Consider the following 19,366-nt stretch of genomic DNA (forward strand, 5'->3'; position numbering starts at 1 on the left):
CGCTAATGTAAATGAGACATTTATTTAAATAACAAAGTGATTCAGCAGCGGTTTCTAACGACGATCGGCTCTGTCAGTCGCGATTCAATGGTATGCTGTCAGCGGAATACTTATGGCGGTTACGCAGTGCGTCTATGTCTCGAGGAAAGATAAAGTGCCTCGCGTATTACGATACGAGAATAGCGCGAGATGGTCCTGTCGCGGGTAAAAGTGTTCCGACAAGTGTTTTCCAGAATGGTCGTTTAGAAAATGCGTCGCGACGGATACGCTTGTTATTCAGCAGCGTAAGCGACTAGAGGGGAAATATGGCTGGCGTTCCTGCATTCGAATTTCGCGTACACGCAATTTACCATTCAATGGCACACGAGAGTGAAACCTCTCCGATTGAATAACCAACGTCGTAACGTCAGGAAGCTGGAAATTTTTTCTCCATCAGATATTCTTCCTGATACGCGAGCATCCTTATTTAATATTCCGCGCGAATCAAACTGGAGCGGCTGGCGTATCGAGCCAGCGAAATCGATTGGCTCGTTTATCGACGAGCCAGCTGAGGTATCTTTAAAGAGAATCGTTCGTAATGCGGTCATTGTCGATAAGCACGATAACATGATTGGGTTTAAAGTAATAATGAAGAAAAATATCGATTGGCAATTTTATAAAGTCGGGGTAATCGGCTGGAAGAAGCTAATTTATAGATACGTCGTTATAATTCCCCAGACGCGTACTCGCCTCATTGTTTATTAAACGCGGGACGTATCGAGAACACATTAGTCGGATAATTGTTCTTCACGAATAGCCGCGACCGTTTTAATCGGCGCGGCCAATTTTATCCCACGCCGGAACAGCTCTACACGCCCTGATATTACTGCCTGTGCAAGGGTCGATTAGAAGGGGCAGAATCGTCATCGCGGGTGAGAGAGAAGAGGTTGTCTCGAGAGAAGAGGACGAGAGAGAAAAAGAAAAAGAGAAAGAGAGAGATAAAAAATGGAACGAGTCACTACGAACGATCTACGTGTTTACACGTTCCTGTTCCCACGTCTTAAAACAGGGCTCCGCAATCGCACAACATCTCAGCCTCATTATGCACCTTATCTTACATCGACAGAGACAGACTCTGCTTCCGCGGCTGAAAGTCTTGGCTGCATATGTCAAAGAGAATCAAGGATCGACGTTGTATATTTGATTATCGGAGTACGACGCAATTTATGTCGTTCCGGAGACTCTTACTCGAATCTGTAACGCAAATAAAAAATGAGATTAGTTAAATTACAAACGAGTTAACGCATTAATCCTTGAAAAAAGGAGCAATAATAATGCAACGTATAAATTTATTTTCGCGGAAAATTTCAAATCGCTAGAGTCTCATTTCGATATCTCGAAATCAATCTCGAGTCTATATCTTAATGAGTTCTTAATAAGCCGGCAATCGAGGCGGTGATGCATGGGCAAGCGGTTAATTGCGCCCGAGCGCGATTAGATCGACGTCACGCGATTCGTCCCGCTGAGAGAATCATTTCCAAGGTAGGCCGGATGATAGTCGTCGTTGACGATTACCGCGTTTGTCGAAGGCAAGCCGGCGCTCGATGATGGGACCGGGTGGGAAAGTGCGACCGAACGAGGCTGTTCCTTAGAGCCTTGCCAGCTGGTTTCGCGATCTTCCAAGAACAACACCTCGCGCTGCCACGCCTCGCGTGCCACGTCGTTGCGAATTATGTACGGTGTGTGTCGCGATTTTTACACGCACGCAAGGACGACTCCGCTTCCGAGGCTCCATTATTATATTCGAAACAATCGTCCATATTGTTCCAAAATTGCACCGGGACTTTTACGCAGCCCTTGAAAAAAATGACGGGACGCCTCCCAATAACTCGAATCGCTTTCGAATCGTTCGGCCACCAACGAAAATGATAATTAAATGATAATAGTCCGCGTGCGAACACGGACGCGCAGCTACTCCCAGTTTATTACAAACGCGTCCACGCAACGTTGCTAATTAATGTATCGCGGCCAAGATTCGCAAGAATACTGACGCAACGTTTTAGGAAATTTTTTCGCGTGTGGATTTTGCTTGTATATAGTATATTATAATGCAAAAGGCGTGCGTAAAAGTAAACAGATCCGCCAATTCGTTCCGCTTAATCGCTATTTCCGCTCAATATGATATTGCTTGGATTATGGGGTATATCCAGTTAAATATATATATATATATATATATATATATATATATATTTAACTGGATATACCATAATCCAAGCAATATCATATTTAAATATATATATATATATATATATATATATATATATATTATGGAATTACATTAATTAAAATACGCAACGATGTGGAGCGAAATTTCAAACGCCAGTAGGTAGGTAAATAGTGTTCATAAATTTTAGTTATTGCTCGTTATTACGCTAAAATACATTCGCATTGTATAATTGTCATATTTGCATGGAAGATATTTCCGCACTCGCAGCGACGACGTTACGAAATTTTGCCGAAAAATATCTTACCGCGAATATTACAGGCGGTTTCCTACTCGCCGGAATTTAATGACACACGTGGAAAGAAAGAATTCTGCTGTCGTGACAAAATCATCGCTGTTATTGCATATTTGATGAGAAAGTTCGCAAACGTGAACGATGTTTTGAATTACTCGAATTATTTTACAATTTTACAAATTATTATTCCTAACAAGTCATACAATATTTCTACTATTAGACTAAAAAATTTTCTCATATCAGTAAGTCCTTTTTTTCACGCGTTTATCGATTTATGTGAAAATGGTGCAAATGTAACCTAAACATTAAACTAATAGATCTTTTGCATCTTAATATTGATGAATTTAATTAGTTACAGAAATACTTGTGTAATATGCACACGTGTAAATCGTCGAGAGTTATACATCGCTCGATATTAATTAATTTAGCAATTAATAATTCTGTTCGTTTATTAACGCTTAGCTACGTACAACCGTACGATGTCAATTATCGAGTAGAAATCACGTATAGTGTACTGGATGCAGCAAAGCATAGTAATAACGCGATGATTGGACGTGCAATTTGACGGATATCATCAATGCACGAATCGTCAATCATTTAATAACAAACACATTTCGGGTTTGATCCACAATTTGACAATATAATAAAATTAGAGAGTTAATTAATTTATGGCGACTAAATATTTCACATACTGCGGATGCAGTACGTTTATAATTTTGCAATCATCTTTAAAATCTTAAATACATGTATTTTCATCTATAAAGTTCGATAGTGCAAGATATTTTATGAAGCCACTACTTTTAAAAAGAGTAAAAAGATGAATGATTTAAATAATATTTTCCGCGTATCAAAATTACGTTGACATTCAGATAAATCTTTTATTGTTGACCTACTTCACTAATCGCGAGTAAAGTTATGCGACAGCACATTCTCTAAAAAAGCGGGAATTCAGCTGGTAGAACACAAGCTGATCAAGTGCATATGTGTACTAAGTGATGTTAAAATCAGCTGTGAATGCTATAAATATTCTCAGACTATTGCCAGACATAACTGAATTATAATTAAGATCTAGAAGTTTTTGTTTTTTAGGCTTTTATGCATTTCAAAATTAATTAAAGAATCTACAAAAAAATTTAGTTTAAAAAAATGTATTTCATTAAAAGTTATTAAAAATTTATATTAATATTATTTAAATTATTTAATTATATTAATTATATTTAAAAAATGTATTTCATAAAAAAATGTATTTCATTAAAAGTTATTAAAAATTTATTTATAATTTTATCTATAATTAAATTTAAATAAAAATTTAAATAAAAATTTATTTTATCTATAATTAATATATAATTAAAAAACTGTGAATCTACTTCACATATTATTATTTTTTAGTTATATATTTAATTTATAATTATCTTTTTTTATATGCAAGAACCGATGATGACATTTTAAAAGATCAAATTTTTAGTCTCACAAAATTTCAATTAATAAAGCAATTATTAATAATATCCCTTTTTCCACGAAATAAAATATTTTTCCTTTTAATTTTATCAATTTGCTGATCACTATTATATATTCATAATTATATATATATATATATATATATATATATATATATATATATAGTCTAATTTTTTTAACATTCTTTTCCAACATTCGTTAATTTTGTGCCGTATAAATTTGCTATTGACGCAGATGCCTTGTGTACACATAACTCCTGAGGAATAGAATTCGTGTGTACAAACGAAAATCTCCATTTGATTGTTACGGGCATATTGATTATCTTCGCAAACGATATGTGGAAACGCGATCACGTAACAAGCGCCCGTTTAAGAATATCATTTATTAAGAATCCTAATAGATGATTGGGTCTCAAATGGCAATTTTACACGTTACATGTTTCACGATTCAATATTAAACAAACGATCAATCTCTTTACTTTAATCAAACTTTATAAACGAATTTTTAATATGCATATGTCGAGTCGGAGAAATAATCAGGAACGCGGATAATCATACGAGCGAGCAATAAAATTATACCGGAAATTTAATATGTGATAAACAAGGACTATCGAATTTCAATTAAGTTAATTAAAATCAGTCTCGTGTATATTATCAATATTACGAAATGTTGTGAAGAATATTAATTTGTAATGTCATTCCGAATAATAATAATGTTTCCTAAGACGTAGTATGTATTTTTATATGTATTTTTCAATCTATCTACTTCCGTTACAATTGTCATTCTTTCTCGTTTGCTTTGTCATCTTGATTAAAGTGAATTGCTTGGCTACTGGATATACGCGATTCCTTTCATAATGGCAATATAAGAACAAAGTTCTATGAGTTGCTCCCTGAAAAACCTCTCTCGTTTATTTAAAAATGCGAGATAGTATTGAAAGCACGTACTTTACATATACGATTGCGCTAAGCCGCTGTCTGGAGTTTGCATTAATCGAACGGAAAACTAAATTAAAAGTTTAAAGCTACGGATGTCTTAAATCGATCGGAAATATTTAAACGAATCGGTATTACATTTGTGTGATTAATCTCGAGTCAATATAAGACGATTAATCTCGAAGGCTTGAGGGAGAAAGATTAGAGCCGTGAAAAAATATCAGAGTTATATTATTAAAATATCTCCGTTCTTCACCATACATTATAACTTTATAATTACTAATATTCTTTCTAATCATTTTGTCATAATTGTTTTGTTTAATATTAAAAAATATTTAATATAACAGACGTAAAATTCGCAGATATTGCTACATATTTTCTTTGCCCTATATAATTTAATTCCTTCGAGAGTATATTTGTCATGGCTCTCATGAGATAAAGAAGCCATTTTTTATGCGTTGCATTTTTTATTACATCTGCTTCCGACATACATTTTCTATATTAAAAAGCAATGTCATGCTATGTTTTATATAATTATAGTAATTATCACTGAAAATGCATTCAAAAATTGTTTTTGACGTATTTTTATGCCATTCAAAATAAACAGAATTAAGCTTCAAGCACTTTGTTTTTCTGCAAAGTGAAAGTGCCTCAAGGGACTTACTACAAGGGACTACTACAAAAGAAGGAAGCTTCTTTCAAGCTTAAATAATTGACTTTAAATAAATATTTAAATAATTGACTTTAAATAAATTAAATAATTGACTTTAAATAAATATTTAACTTTAAACAAGTTAAATATTTATTTAAAGTGACTATATAAGCAGATATTTTGCATACATTTGAGATTCTCAATGTTACTATCACATTTCCACATTAACGAACACGAATGCAAGCTATTTCAAGGTACTTTGATTTTTAACTGCTGTTTCAGCAGGCTTAAATATCCGACTTTATTTTGTTTTATTTATAAATTTATTCTGGAGTAAAATTCATATATATTATGAGAAATCTTGAATGCGATATAAGCTCGCGACAATTATAGTATCCAAAAAGGAATTGTTGTAAATAGATGACTTATCGAAACATGTGTGTGATAAACTCTTTACTTTAAAAGAAAAAAAAAGAGCAGGAAGAATTTTTAAATTGCACATATATAATTATTGCATATATATTTACATATTTAATAACACTTGTAGCAGTTAAAATTAAATAACATTGTAATTATACTTCCTGTATGCAAAGAGGAAGGCAGTAACTTTCTTTCATAAACTCTGCGCGCCTGAAAGACTCGTTAACTTAATTATGTGGCGCCACATCTAATTGAATGCATTCTTTATTTAAGTATAGCGTTCGATTAAGTTCTATATGTATTCTTGATTACATCCGTATGCGCGACATTTGCAAATGCATCTATGCGGTGTAACGTTGACATATTGCCGAGTAAACGGATACTATCTAGTGTCGTTAATAACATAATATCGATTTACGTGCGCGATTCTAAATTGCTGTAAAAATTCACTTCCTGAAAATATATATACCTTCTTATTTTTAGATTAAATTTTTAATATGTTAATAATTATTTTATATATTGATTAACTTGTTATTATTTGCTGCATCATTTAATAATCATCAATTCATCAATAACTAAAATTGTACCATGATAAGAATTATAAGAAATTAGATAAAATTAAAAATAAAATAATATAAAAATCCTAAATTTTGTTCTTTTTACTGCTAGATTTCTTTCAGTCTAAATATATGAAAAAGTTATTTTTAAAATTATAACTGAGCACAAATAAAAAACTTACCGTAAAATTTTGTAAAATATATAAATTAAGATTATAAATATATATTCGCATGTATATGCGAATATTTTTGTATTAAACAAAATATTCGTAATCTGAGATTATAATATTAAGATTCAATCAGTTTTGTACAATTTATTAAAATTAATTTAAATATTCATTAGTCATCCTTTAGACATGTATTGCATGTATAATGATATTATAAAATTCACATTTATCAAACAAAAAATTCTTCTGAAAAATCGAAAAAAAAAACACTCTAAATTTACGTGAAACAGATATAGCTTTATTTCTATAATATATCAACATATTCCATGTAATTCGACACATCTGATGTAACTCGCTTTCTCCAAACGATTTTATTACCATCGTTATGTTTATCTCTCAAGGTTCAAGAATTTTTTCAAAAATGTTAAAACAAGATTGAAATCAAATTAAAATAGGAAAAAGACAAAATAACCACACAGCGCTAGGTTTGTACGTATTTTTTTACCAGCTCTGGAAGGCTGACAGATGAGCGGCACATATCGTCGTTTCGCGTACATGAAATGTCCATTTAATTTTCATTCTTTATAATTATGCGCGCGCCTTTTATTATATTCAATTTTTCTTTTATAATTTTATATCGTTCTTGTATGCATTTTTTATTTTGTTTGCGTCCGCGAGATCTCTGTTTATATCGACTTTATTGCGACTTTGATCCATGTTTGTTTTTATAATTTTCATTTAATTTTGAATTTTACCTTTGTTAGACATTGATAATGATCCGAACGGGATCGAAACGTACGTCTGTCATTTTAATTATGCGTCAACTGATTATGATAATATGAAGATGTGTTGACTTATTATATATTAGCGCTGTGGTTTTTTTGCCTTTTTCCTATTTTAATTTGATTGCTATCTTATAACTACTTTTATATTCTTATAAGATTGAATTCATAAGAACAAAATATTGTAATTAAATTTTCATGGATTTATTAAGTAAAAATCTCCGTTTAATTTTATTCTTGTAATACTGATTTAATTAATGCAATACTGATTATTAATATTAATTATTAAGTATTATGCAATTATACAATAATTATAATACATACAATAAATACATTACAATAAATATAATAATTACGTATGTTTTAAAACTTTATTTCCTTTTATAAACTCGTCACATTTTGATAATGAATCGCATATTTAAATAGCTCTTACAATAGATACTTTATTTAAATCGTCACGATCGATACTAAGAAGAATTCCCGAATCTAACCGAATATATAATCTTGATTTGCTAATATATATATATATTATTACGACCGCCGGTTCGATATATGTATTCGCGGCGCGAACTCTCGGCACACGATTTCGCTCGCGCACTCGCACACTCGTAAATGAGAACACGGTTCTAGGAACACTGGCACTTTATTAACAACACAGGAATACAGAACGATAACACGAAACGATATTATAACGGCTCGAAACGTTAATACGTCAGCTCAGCTTGACAGCCGGGCTCGGACTCAAAATGACAGACACTGCTGTCAACAACCTCTTGATGACGGACTTCTTCTCTTTTCAAAACGGACTCGACCGCGACTCGAACCAGGGACGATATATATAAACTTTTAATTATATACTTTTAATTATATTATTAACAATATATATAAACTTTTAATTAAAGTCTTCCACGTCGAAGTGTTCCCATGGCGCGTTCTCATCATCAGTGTTTTCATTGTTGCGCGTCCATATGGAGCCAGCTCGTTAAATACCGAATCCCGAAAAGTAATTGATATTCTAATTTGTTGCCCGAGAGACGCTCGGAAAAGATAATGACCGCCAGTGTGCATAAAACATATAAAAATCAATTTCATTTTTATGGTGATTGATTATAGTAGTAGACTCTCGTTCTAGCTCTACATCATATTGCGCACATTCAAGTCGATTCCCGTGTGATTGAAATTAATTAAATATCGTTTACCGGAGGATTCGTACCGATATGTGTGATCAGTTAACGATACTATCGTAATGTCAGGTTTTGATGGGATACGGTGTTTTATCTCGCGGTATATCGTTGTGTCGCATTAATCTGTTGCTCGTGACATCGAGGTAAAATCGACAAAGCGCGACGATGATGCTCGAAAGGCGGGAAAGCTATACGTGCAGTTATATCTGCGAACACAGCATCCGTGTATCTAGTACCTGCGCTCATCATTCGTCATCGTTTCCTCTCTCGCGAGACCGAAATAACTCGTGTAACACGCTTTCCGCCACTTACTTTCCCTTCAACGATAACAATAACGATGATAGCAAAGACATCTGTCAGAGAGTTATCTACCAGTATCATTCTATCGAATACTGATCGAAAAATGATCCTCAATTCGCGGGTCTAAAATAGAAGATAGGTAAAAAAATGAGAAAAATCAAACTTTCACTCGACAATGTCATGTGTAACTTTGAGACTTGAATTTAACAAAAGCTCTAGATTTCAACTATCCACTTAAGATTAACCATGGATAAAGATATACGCACAGTTCAAGTGAAAAATAAATACGCGTCTTTAAAGTTGTTTAAATTAACTTTAAATTAACCATAAATTAATCTCGAGTACTTCAATATAGGGATATCAAAGGACGACTTTCAATCGCAATGGTCGGACTCAATATCCAGCATATTTCCACGAAAAGGGGTTGAAAATGCTTTAAAATGTTCAAAGTTAAGTAGACGAGTCAGAATCAACACGCAATATCTGAATGCTCTGTAGGAACGAATTATTAACATCTAAGCCGCGCAAAAGCGGGCAATCAGAACACAGGTAAAGGCGCATTCAAGCGTATTCAGACGAGGCCGACTCGGATGAACGGAACGTGCTTTCGCTAGGAATAGACAGAAGCCGAGAGCTACCGTGATAATTAACATATATATTCGTATGGTCGTTAAGCGTGACCGGGTGCACGACTGGCGGAGCCATCGTCAGTTTCGTGAGGAATTAGCATCACAAAGCAGATAGAGAAATAGTTTCCACAGTTGTCTACTGGGGAAGATGCTGTACAAGCGAGTACGGATGCGTTTCACGCGTACGTGCATGCGTGCATCTCGTGCGATATGTTACAGCCTCGTAGAAATGTCTTTTTTTCATATTTCGAAACTCGGTTTACTTTCTTCCTCTTTTCGTACCCTACAGCAAATTGTACTTTTTATTTTCCATCGTCGAGCTTTTCCAACCGTGAATCGACTTCAACAGTCTTATCGACTTTTATTATTATTATTATTTTTTTTTGAAAGCTGTGCGGTTAATGAATTTAAAGTGAAACGATATGCGATTTTTGCTGAAAAATTTAGAATTTTATTTATTGTTATTATATTTTTGTATTGTTATTTTATTAATAATTTTTTACTGTGTGCTTGCACATATGTATGTGATTTATTCATTCCTTTGGATATTTTCCATTAAAATACTTTTAATAAAAGATACAATTTCATATATGTACATGAAATTTTAATTGAAAATATACGCGTGAAATATTTCTCACCATCTTGTAAAATATGAATATGTTATTCATGGAATTTATAATAATCTCTATAAAATTCTTCTTTACTCAAAAATCTAGTTTCGTATTTTACATAGTTTTATAAAACAGTTATTGATATAATTTTTAAGAGATAGCTAATTATTTAATTAATTTAAGATCATCTCATTTCATCATTACACCTCATTTTATCTACAAATTATTTAGTTAAAGCTAAAATAGTAATTTAATTACAGTAATTTAATAATTAATAATATTATATTTAATAATTAATAATATTATAATAATTTGATAACGTATTATATAATCGGACTTGAAGCAGCGCAATATTCGTTAATCTATATGAAAAATTTATTAAAAAACAAAAGATTTATGAATTACATACACAGAGGTAAATAGAGAATTAAATGATGTAATCATTCACTTTTGCAGTTTCTTTGATAGATTATAAAATACCTCCCTTCTATATAGAAATCTAATAATCATAATTACAGGTATGCATTAATCTCATGACAATCGCAATCACATGCGAACGTCAAGTTCGCTTCTTATTCCGATATTGCTTCTTATTGTTTTCCAGTCTATCGATCTTACGTTATTGATTCATATAAAACCTTCGCATATTTTCACATCGGCAGCTTCTCTCAGAAGGTAAACGTGGAAAAGCGTAAAAATTTTTATAACAGACATGAGTATGCACTTTTCTTATCTATCTTCTTCGCGATTATATCAAATTTTGCCTTCACTTGTTTTCCACGTAATCACAGAAATGTTTAGATATGAAGGATTTCTTTCACTCTCACAGCATCTGTAAAAGTACCTTGATAGAATCCAAAACCTGTGGTATGCATGTGACTCATAATTTTGATAGAATCCAAAACCTGTGGTATGCATGTGACGCAAAATCTCCTTTCTTTTACAGAAATTATGGAAGAGCGACAAAGCGATGGAAGTGGTCGGACCAGTGCGAGTAGTTCACCAATATGTCAACATGCCAGAGCAGTCTGCAGAGTTCTATAACGAGACAACGGGCAAATTCGAGGAGGTAAAAAACGCCTGCCATCCATAATATCGCTGTTTGAAAGAAAATTATTATCGATACAATGGCGGGATCTATTCAGGCTTTTTAATAGGTTCACGGTTGCATACCTGCGATGGGCTACAGCTTCGCAGCTGGAACCACCGACGGACCGGGTTCGTTCGCGTTCGAGCAGGGGACAACAACGTCAAATCCTTTCTGGAATACCGTGCGAAACTTTCTTGCCGCCCCAACAAAAGAGGATATTCGCTGCCAGGGCGCGAAACCTATTTTGCTAGCCACTGGACGGGTAAACATCTTTTTTTTTTCATAAAGTGTATTTTTCATTGTAATTCCAAATTCATCATCAGTACAGGGTGTTAAAAAATAACAGGAGTTTTTAAACCTGTATATAAAAAATAATATTAATAATATGAAAAAGTTAGCGTACAGGACATCAAAATAATCCCAAGACATTGATTTTTAATAAATTATATGTTCGATGTGACTCCCATTTGAGTTTAAGCAGAACTCGAATCGTCTTTGAAAGGTTGTAAATATCCTGCCAAGCATCTCGCTATTAGTGGTTTTAATTTCGTTTTTTTATGGCGGTTTGGAGCTTTGTTGGTCTCTTAGAATATATTCGATCCTTTAGAGAAAGCCCCATTAAAAAAAAAAAAAAAAAAAAAAAAAACACAATACATGTTGTTGAAACTTTTTTATTAAACTGAAAACAACACAATCAAGCTTGGATGGTGCAAAGAAAAAATTGCAAAGAAAATTAAACTTAATAGCGATTTTTTAAAAATCGTCACGAAAGCACAATCAGAAAAATTCGAATTCTAATCTTGTTAAAGCGTTGTCGCACGGGAGTTTTTCAGGTTTATATCGGTGTCTTAGAGCGCGAATAGCCGCAGCATAACTAGAGCCATTTTCATAAAAGGATTTGATAAAGCATACCTTTTGATCGTTTGTGAGGTCAGTCATCATAAAAATAAAAATATTCAGCGTAAACACTAATAAACACACGTTTTAGAGATGCAAGGGCGTTGGCAATAAAGCAGTAAGAGGAGAAACTGCTAGCTAAAAACGTTTGAGAGCATGCAAAGTACCTCAGGGTTTTTTTTAACACCCTGTATAATTAACATAATCATAGTATGCGATTAAATATGCGAGATTTCACTTAGATGGTGTCTTGGATGATGTAGATTCTTCTCATATATTGCATCTCGATATTGCATAAGAAGAGAAAAATACAACAATAAGATGCAACATGGATTATCGCGTTTCGATAACGATTCGCGGAAAGAATGGAAATATCAGTATTACTTGTACAGCACGATGTAATTAAACTATTACGTACTGAATCATCGCGCACAATCTCGAATTGTTCTCTTGAATTTCAGATGAAGCTACCCTATCAATGGCAACCGAAAATCGTTTCGACTCAAGTAGCTATAATCGGAAACGTCGTCATCGCCGGAGTGCCTGCTGAATTCACGACAATGTCCGGAAGAAGATTGCGAGAGGTTATCAAGAAAGTCATGAATGATGCGTCCGACGAGGAAACATCTATAATAGTCGCAGGACTCTGCAATACTTACAGCGATTACGTGACAACGCCCGAAGAATATCAAGTAAAATTCCCATTATTATTACCAAAGCATTTGCTCGAGAGTACTTTAGAGATTTCGCACGTGGAATTTCGCGTCGAAATTTGCTACGACGATTTTTTACAATAATCGTAAACTTTTCAATTTCGCGCAGCTCCCTTTTGGTAAACGAAATAAGCAGCGCATAAAATCGTTAGGAAGAAAACTCGATTGATGATTCTTATTGCATTTCAAGTGGCGAACTCATTCCTTCGCGTAACGCATTCTGATACATAATGTATAATACAGTTGTTGAATTATTAACTTTCAGATACAGAGGTATGAAGGCGCATCGACTATATATGGCCCGCATACGCTTACAATCTACTTGAGACAATATCAGGAGCTAGTACAAGCAGCTATTAAAGTGAGTAAATAATATATAATGTATTATATTATGTGAAATATTTGTAGAAATAATTTTAAATTTTCGATTTAAAATCGAAAAAGCATTTCTCTTATCTTAATCTCTTTATAAATTCATATATATATATATATATATATATATATATATATATATATATATACGTGAAAATATAAATATCTGTCTCAAAAGCAATTGAACGAGCAACGTCACGATATTATTACTTATTGGAAAACTATTTTTTACGTTGTCAGAATCGCTATTTGTATTGAATTATGGGATTTATATTGGATGTGCCATATTTCATCAAACTTGGGGTGTTACAGAAAAAATCTATTCCATCGGGACCGCCAGCTTCAAAGTTGCTGCAAAGCAATCTAATTACTCTTGTACCTCCCGTTTTATATGATACTCCAAAATGGGGACGTAACTTTGGCGATGTGATCCAACAACCATCGAAAGTCGCTTCGCCAGGTGACACGATCAAGGCAATCTTCGTGAGTATCTCTTTCACAGATCTCTCTGCGATTTTTATTTCGGAAAACCTAATAAAAATTTTTGCACATAAAATCGCCATCTGTTTTTCGAATAGAAAAATCGATCAGAAACGACTGCGACATGTCTCGCGAATCTGTATCAATGTTATAAAGATATTACGTAGCATGTCATCTAATTGAATTCGGATAGGTTGATAGGTTGCATAAAATGCATACATGCAATTCCACTTTGAAAATGACAGTGCATGTCGTTTCACGAGCCATTGAACGACGGCACGAAATAGACCGATTACTATGCGACCTGCGCGCACTGTTTGTAAATACCACAATAATGAATCTTTAATACAACGTAGCACATTTTGAATCATTCACGTTCGAATAATTAACACCGTTATACAAGGTCGCTCGTTGCGACAATAGGAAAATTTCGCGAACCGTGATAAAGTGAATTAAATTGTGCAAAATATTTTAGCTAGGATTTCAACTTTTTATGCAAATTTAGTGTAAATCGATATTATTGTCGAGAGAATTAAATAATCGTTTTTGAGTATTTTTAGATTGAAGAAATATATCAAAATATTTATCAGGATTCTCTATCAATCACGGAATTTTCCGTGGTTGACAAAAGCCAAACATCTGTTAACAGAATATGATACATGGGACATAAAATTCGAACAAAAGAAAATCATAGAAGATCTATTTTCGTTATATATCCCTCAAAGCTACGACATACTCATATAGCATAACAGAAATTAATGGACACATATCCAGGCGATTTTGTTTCATTACAAATTGATGCAAATTTCTACATAATATTGAAAATATAATTAATTGACAATTCTATACAAAATATTAACAATTATAACATTTATTAGTCAATTAGTTAGTAATTATATATTATGAAAATATATTTGTGCTAAATTAATCAAATTTGTGAAAAGAAAAGAATTATTTCTGTGTTAATGTTTGTACGTTGAAATAAAAATACCACGCGCATTTTTTAACCCATTATATTTTCTTTCGCTTGATGGATGAATGGGAGAATGATTGCCGTGTCTTTCATCTGCGGAAATCGTCATTCGACGTTAATCGTGGCAGATCCGCATTTTTTATCGCGATTGAGTCACGCGATAAAAAGTGACGTGACGTTTTCCCGCGCACTCGCTCGCGTAACTCTCGGAAAATAGGTTGCCTTCGGTGACGCGGTGTGCGAACGGATTAAGTAATCGTAAATTACCTTCTGGCTATAATTTCCGGCGATAGAAGCGCGAGATGCATCGTGAAAGCAGACACAAATGAATCACAGCTCCGTAACTTACGCGAGACTCGCGATTCTTGCGAGGTCAGTTTAGAATTATTCTGCCCTCGGGCTTTATTGATCACTCGAGACAACTTCTCTCACTTTTCAGCATCAGCCACGGTAAATACTTTGAGATTTTATCCCAAATAAAATCGTATATTTTTGCGATGTAGATCTTCTCTTGTTGATCACATATCTGAAACAGAAATAATGAAATAATTGTTTAATTATATATAACATGATAATTCCATTACTTATATTACAGGTTGCCGGTCATCCGCGTAATAATTTAATGACAGATGGCACCTTCTTAACCGTGGAGCGGTTAGAAGACGATGAAGTTTGGTTGCCAATAGTTACAGACGCTGATTGGGAAACCAAGTACGTATATTATCATATTTTTATCGTAAAACTATTCTCATATAATAATAATTATTATTGAGTGTCCTAAATTGAAATAAAAAGCACAATTTTTTTCTAGCTATAAAATCTTGATTCTTTTAACGTAATACATCGTAATCGAATATATGTGTGCTTTTAGATTTCAATGGACGAGAACTTCCGTGATACTAGGATCGAGTCAGGTGACCATTACGTGGGAAGTCCCAGAGGACGTTAAACCGGGCGAATATCGCATCAGGCATAACGGTTACTACCGTTATATTCTTGGTGGCGTGTATCCTTACTATGGTGTCACCAATCATTTTCGAGTAAGTTAACATAAAACATGAAAATATATATGATCTTTTCTTCTTTTTTTCTTCCTCTCATTGTCTCTTTATAATATATATATTAAGATAAGTAACATATTAAATAAGCACATATTAAGATAAACGTTTCTTATTTGCGATGATTGCTTCTACAATTTTATATTTTTATTATAATAAATTTACTGTTGTAAAAATATATTTTTTATTTTTATATATTTTGCGTTAATATCAAATAATTGCGTATTGCATACAAACTTTTTCGTGATGTTTACAGGTGGAAGTTCCTGCATTACAGAAAATCCGTAAACGTTACTATGAATAACAGTTGGGATATCTTTCCGGACTATGTGCTTCCTTAGATAAGGAAATCATTACGCTTAATTTATCAAATCAATTCTGCTGTGTGTATGTAAATAGATATTCTATTTTGATTAAATGGCGAGTGTGAACGAGCGAATATATCTTTTTTAAGATATTGCGTCTCTTTGTATTCAGAACTCATATATAAAATAAAATATGTTCCTGCTTTTTTCAATGCCACGTGATACTATTAGGATTTTTCTATAATGATTAATATGTACTACACACGATACATATGTGAATGATTAATTGTAAGATAGAACTTGAAATTATTCTTGCGAGCTTGAATTACAGAAATAATAGTTATTGTAAAAATATTAACTGTTTTAATAATAAATATATTATTGTGTACATATATAATATTACATTACACCTTCCTGAATTTTATTAAATTTGATTGAATCTTATTTTTCGAACTTTTACATAAGAGAAATTTTGGACAGCATATTCAAAAGGAATTCAAAAGACTGTAAAAATTTAATTCCTTTATCTCTGAAAATGCAGGAATTTAAAACAATTTCAATGTTTGAGTTGATTCAGAAAGTTTGCTGCATGTATATCGTAAAATTTTACTGATGGCTCTTCAAGCTAGAAGAGAACATTTTTTTCATGAAAATTGCCTCTCTCTTATTCAAATTTTAAATATTATTTCAAAAATTATTCATGTTATTTTATACAATAAGGTCATGTTTTATAACATCATTTATATAATATGAACCTATTATATTAATAAAATTGTAAATAAATTACCTTTAATAAAGAAGAACATATCCTACAAACATCAGAAATATTTTATGAGCAATTACAATGGTTATTTTGTTAACAATTGAAGTCAAATTATAGATTGTATTATATATTATAATTCTATTTATTAATTTGGAAATATCATAATAATAAACAATATCATTATCATTACTTGAATGCTTTAAAGCATATTACATTTATATCATTCATTGCATACCATTTCATATCAACATATTATATATATTTACTCGTAATTAGGTTATATCCTGTATATTATTAATTAATGATGCAAATCATAGATAAAGGGCTTTTCTATATGAAATGATTATATCATAGATAAAGGGCTTTTCTATATGAAATGATTATTATGTCTTTAAATTAAAGTAAAAATATAATAATATTTCTTCAATTAATAATTTGTCTGACTCTCTGAAGAAAGAGAAAACTTCACTAGGACACATTCTAATTCTATTAAATGTATTGGAATTAATATATCCATCATTAAGAATACATTAATTGAACGATGCAAATTTCTTTGTGATAAATAATAATTATAAATATACAATCATTGTGCTTAAAAATAACATTAAATTACAAATATTATAGACTATGGAAAGATATTAAAATTCTATTGATCAGTTAAGTGTGAAATATATGTTTAACAATAAAATGATTTAATTTCAAATGATTTTATTTAATAATCTCAATAAACGATTATCCATTACGCCGTATTATTCCCTGTGCGATAAATACAATAATTTATATGTAATAATTTTTACACTCAAAGAAAACAAAGTAATTAATTTCATGTCACCAGAGCACAAAGATAATATTAACATTTTTCGTAATCTCGGATATCGCAATCTGCATGCAAATGTTGGAGGCGTGAAATGCGATATCGTCGAGATAATTTATCTATTGCATGCGATAATGTATCCTATAGAGATATAGCTTTATATTTTTCGTATTATATATAATATCTCTTTATACGGATTTGCTTGCAAATGAGATAATGTCACGATTCTTCCTTTTATAGTAACATCATGTAAACATATAATAAAATAAATTAGAATTAACTTAAATAATAAATTAAAATATATATATTTATATTATATTTTTAATTCATTCTTTGTTTATATACATTTAACCAATAAACATTTTTATTATATTCTAATTATTACTCTAATTTACGTCTCACTGAATGACGTAAATAAAGAGATATCGTTGTAAATTCATTTACGAGAGTATAACCTATTGTAAAACATTACACGTGTCTTCCTTGAAAACATTTTCGTCGAGCGTAATTGGATTTTAATTTCTTTATTTTCCTCGGAGAAAAATTATTTTCTTCTAAGGAAGATATGATCTTAAAAACATTCGATTTGCGGTAATAACCTCTAATGAATTATGTATAAAAGACACTTATTTAATTGCTTTATATATTAATATGTACAATTTTTATCTGTGCAATCTTTCAAAATTCAATTGATCTTTTCTTTTATTTACTTGATACAATTATCTCGCGATATTGAAGATAAAATACTATCTGTTCATATTATTGTTACAGTCGTGATATTTTTAATTAATTGATGATATTTTTAATTAATTGGATTTCGCATTCAAGACGAGAGAGATACAACAAAGAGATATAGAAGAAGAGACAACTTCGCGCAATGCACGAATGCTTGTGTATATTAAGCGAATGTTAATTAACAAGACTGGATAATATGCATGCTGATGTCTTGGTAAAGTTTCATTGATATAATAAATTGACGCGTACGAACACACAGCTCAATGTTCGCTTGTATGTTCAATCTGTATTTCTGTATGTCATACGCTATTATTTGCAGTCGACTTTGCACTCGCAGTCTGTATTCAAGTGCATCGCGGTAATCTAGGACAAGCATAACAGCGTCGAAGCGTTTGCGAATGCTAAAGCCGAGATAAACAGTCGACACTTCAAAGCAGGAACCGCTGGTGGAAATGAGGAGTGTAATTGGTAATAAGAATAAAAACAAAGGAAATGAAGTGAAGTGAATTGATGGAGTCTCGGAGGCTGATGCTTCAAACGAAGCGAGTCATCAGCTTAGCAGATAGATGGTCACGTTGCATTGAATGTACAAATATCCTCGATGGGCTTTATTCGCGAAATCGCGAGCAAAATATTGTGAAAGCACCGGAGAATGATATGGCTCGTTTTCCTTCGATAAACTTATCATCCTCGAGTACAAATCACTCCAGACCCTGTGACACTATTATCAAGAGGAATACGAATGATGATAGTCCATTCCAACATAATGACAATGTTCGATAATTTAAAAATAGTCGTAAATTAATTTGACAGAGATAAATTGATTACGTATCTACGTAGGAGAAACAAATGCGTGCTCTGTTTAATTAGCAATTTTGTGTTAATTTTGTTTTTCAATGTGTATGAAACATTTTAAAATTTTCTCTTTCGTTCAAAATATTTCATTGTAACTTGAAATATAGATAGTCACATT

General features: G+C 32.2%; 1 protein-coding gene across 3 annotated transcripts in view; it reads left to right on the forward strand.

Annotated features, from left to right (window-relative positions):
• The window catches only part of LOC105251318 (neutral ceramidase), a 41,594-nt gene extending 25,174 nt beyond the window's left edge, over positions 1-16,420 (forward strand). For all 3 annotated transcript variants that reach the window (XM_011258020.3, XM_011258019.3, XM_011258021.3), the window contains exons 8-15: positions 11,140-11,262; positions 11,351-11,545; positions 12,642-12,872; positions 13,159-13,254; positions 13,578-13,748; positions 15,314-15,429; positions 15,590-15,758; positions 16,033-16,420. In XM_011258020.3, coding sequence (XP_011256322.1) covers positions 11,140-11,262; positions 11,351-11,545; positions 12,642-12,872; positions 13,159-13,254; positions 13,578-13,748; positions 15,314-15,429; positions 15,590-15,758; positions 16,033-16,080 — 1,149 coding nt within the window. In that variant the 3' untranslated portion in view covers positions 16,081-16,420. The remainder of the gene's footprint in view (positions 1-11,139; positions 11,263-11,350; positions 11,546-12,641; positions 12,873-13,158; positions 13,255-13,577; positions 13,749-15,313; positions 15,430-15,589; positions 15,759-16,032) is intronic.
• Positions 16,421-19,366: the final 2,946 nt, after the last annotated feature.

This window comes from Camponotus floridanus, unplaced genomic scaffold, assembly GCF_003227725.1.
Source record: "Camponotus floridanus strain SB8 unplaced genomic scaffold, Cflo_v7.5 scaffold1, whole genome shotgun sequence".
Classification (NCBI taxonomy): Eukaryota; Metazoa; Arthropoda; class Insecta; order Hymenoptera; family Formicidae; genus Camponotus; species Camponotus floridanus.